The 1,309-nt window shown below is 51.0% G+C and overlaps 1 gene segment (V, D, J or C); it reads left to right on the forward strand.

The window, feature by feature from the left end:
- Nucleotides 1–653: 653 nt before the first annotated feature.
- Nucleotides 654–1,091, forward strand: LOC103213125 (the record flags this gene model as incomplete). The annotated part of the segment is given in 2 exon segments: nt 654–699; nt 784–1,091. Coding segments are annotated over 2 exon segments (354 nt in total), but the record flags the coding sequence as incomplete, so codon positions are not given.
- Nucleotides 1,092–1,309: the final 218 nt, after the last annotated feature.

The raw sequence follows: 1,309 nt of genomic DNA on the forward strand, positions 1-1,309 counted from the left end.
AAGAACAAATCATTCTGTCCTGAAAGAAGTGCAGCAGGAATGCTCCTTGGAAATTAGGATGGCTTATGAATTATGACAGCAAATGGTTTGGGCCCAGTTTTGTCTGAGTAGTATAGTGTTGATCTGTTTAGCTGCTGTGTCAACACACTGTGATAGCCAATATTTTGAACATGAGACAATGGAGGTATGAAATGGATAGGATTGTGACAATTTAGTAAGCCCTGGATTTGTATTTAATATTTCATGTCCCTCTGTCATCTGCCACTATCTATCTATCCCCTATTTATCTACCTACCTCTGTCTGTCTATCATCATGTCTGTCTGTCTGTCTCTAAGCTGTCATCTATGCATCCCTTTGATCCAATTCTCAGATCTCTCCTTGGTCCTTGGTGACATCAGGATTCCTGATCAGAGTATGTTTTATTGTGGAAGAAAATCCCAGGGGGAGGGGAAAGGGCCCCATCAACATCTGTCTCACAATGAGCCCCAGAGACAGGAGGCTCCCTTTGTCCCTCTTACAGACAAAGGCTCCTCCCCCATGCAAATTCCCTCTCAGACATCCAGGTGGACCACAGGGAGCATGTGCTTAAATTCAGGGTCCTCCTCAGTCTGGAGAACGTTCTCTGGAAGTCATGGACCTCATCCACGAGACCATGAAGCACATGTTGGTTTTCCTCTTGATGGTGGCAGCTCCCTCAGGTGAGTGTTGAAGGGATGCAGACAGGAAGGGCTGGGGGTGCTGCCTCTGAGCACATGACTCACTGTGGTTCTCCTTGTCCCCAGGTGTCCTTTCCCAGGTGCAGCTGCAGGAGGTGGGCCCAGGACTGGTGCAGCCCTCACAGACCCTGTCTCTTACCTGCACAGCTTCTGGATTCTCTTTAACCAGCCATAGTGTGCACTGGGCCAGGCAGGCTCCTGGAAAAGGGCTGGAGTGGGTTGGTGCAATACGGAGTAATGGAAGAACAAATTATAACCCGGCATTGGCATCCCGACTCAGCATCACCAGGGACACCTCCAAGAGCCAAGTTGGTTTAAAGCTGAACTCCGTGACTGACAAAGACACGGCCATCTATTACTGTGCGGGAGACACAGTGAGGAGAAGTCACTGGGATCCCGGACACAAACCTCCCTCCAGGGAGGCCAAGAGAGAGCTGGGCTGCAGGGGGTGCTCAGGATCACACTGCTCAGGGGCCCATCCAGGGCAGGTGCAGGGGGAGGGGGAGGTTGGGTTTCTGTTAGACTGTGGTTTCCTCTTCCTGGACGGGAATTCCTCTGGAGACCCTCCACTGCTTCTTCCTCTGTGAGGGTG

The sequence above is a fragment of the Orycteropus afer genome, unplaced genomic scaffold (genome assembly GCF_000298275.1).
Source record: "Orycteropus afer afer isolate SDZICR_OR568_19922 unplaced genomic scaffold, OryAfe1.0 scaffold01309, whole genome shotgun sequence".
NCBI lineage: Eukaryota > Metazoa > Chordata > Mammalia > Tubulidentata > Orycteropodidae > Orycteropus > Orycteropus afer.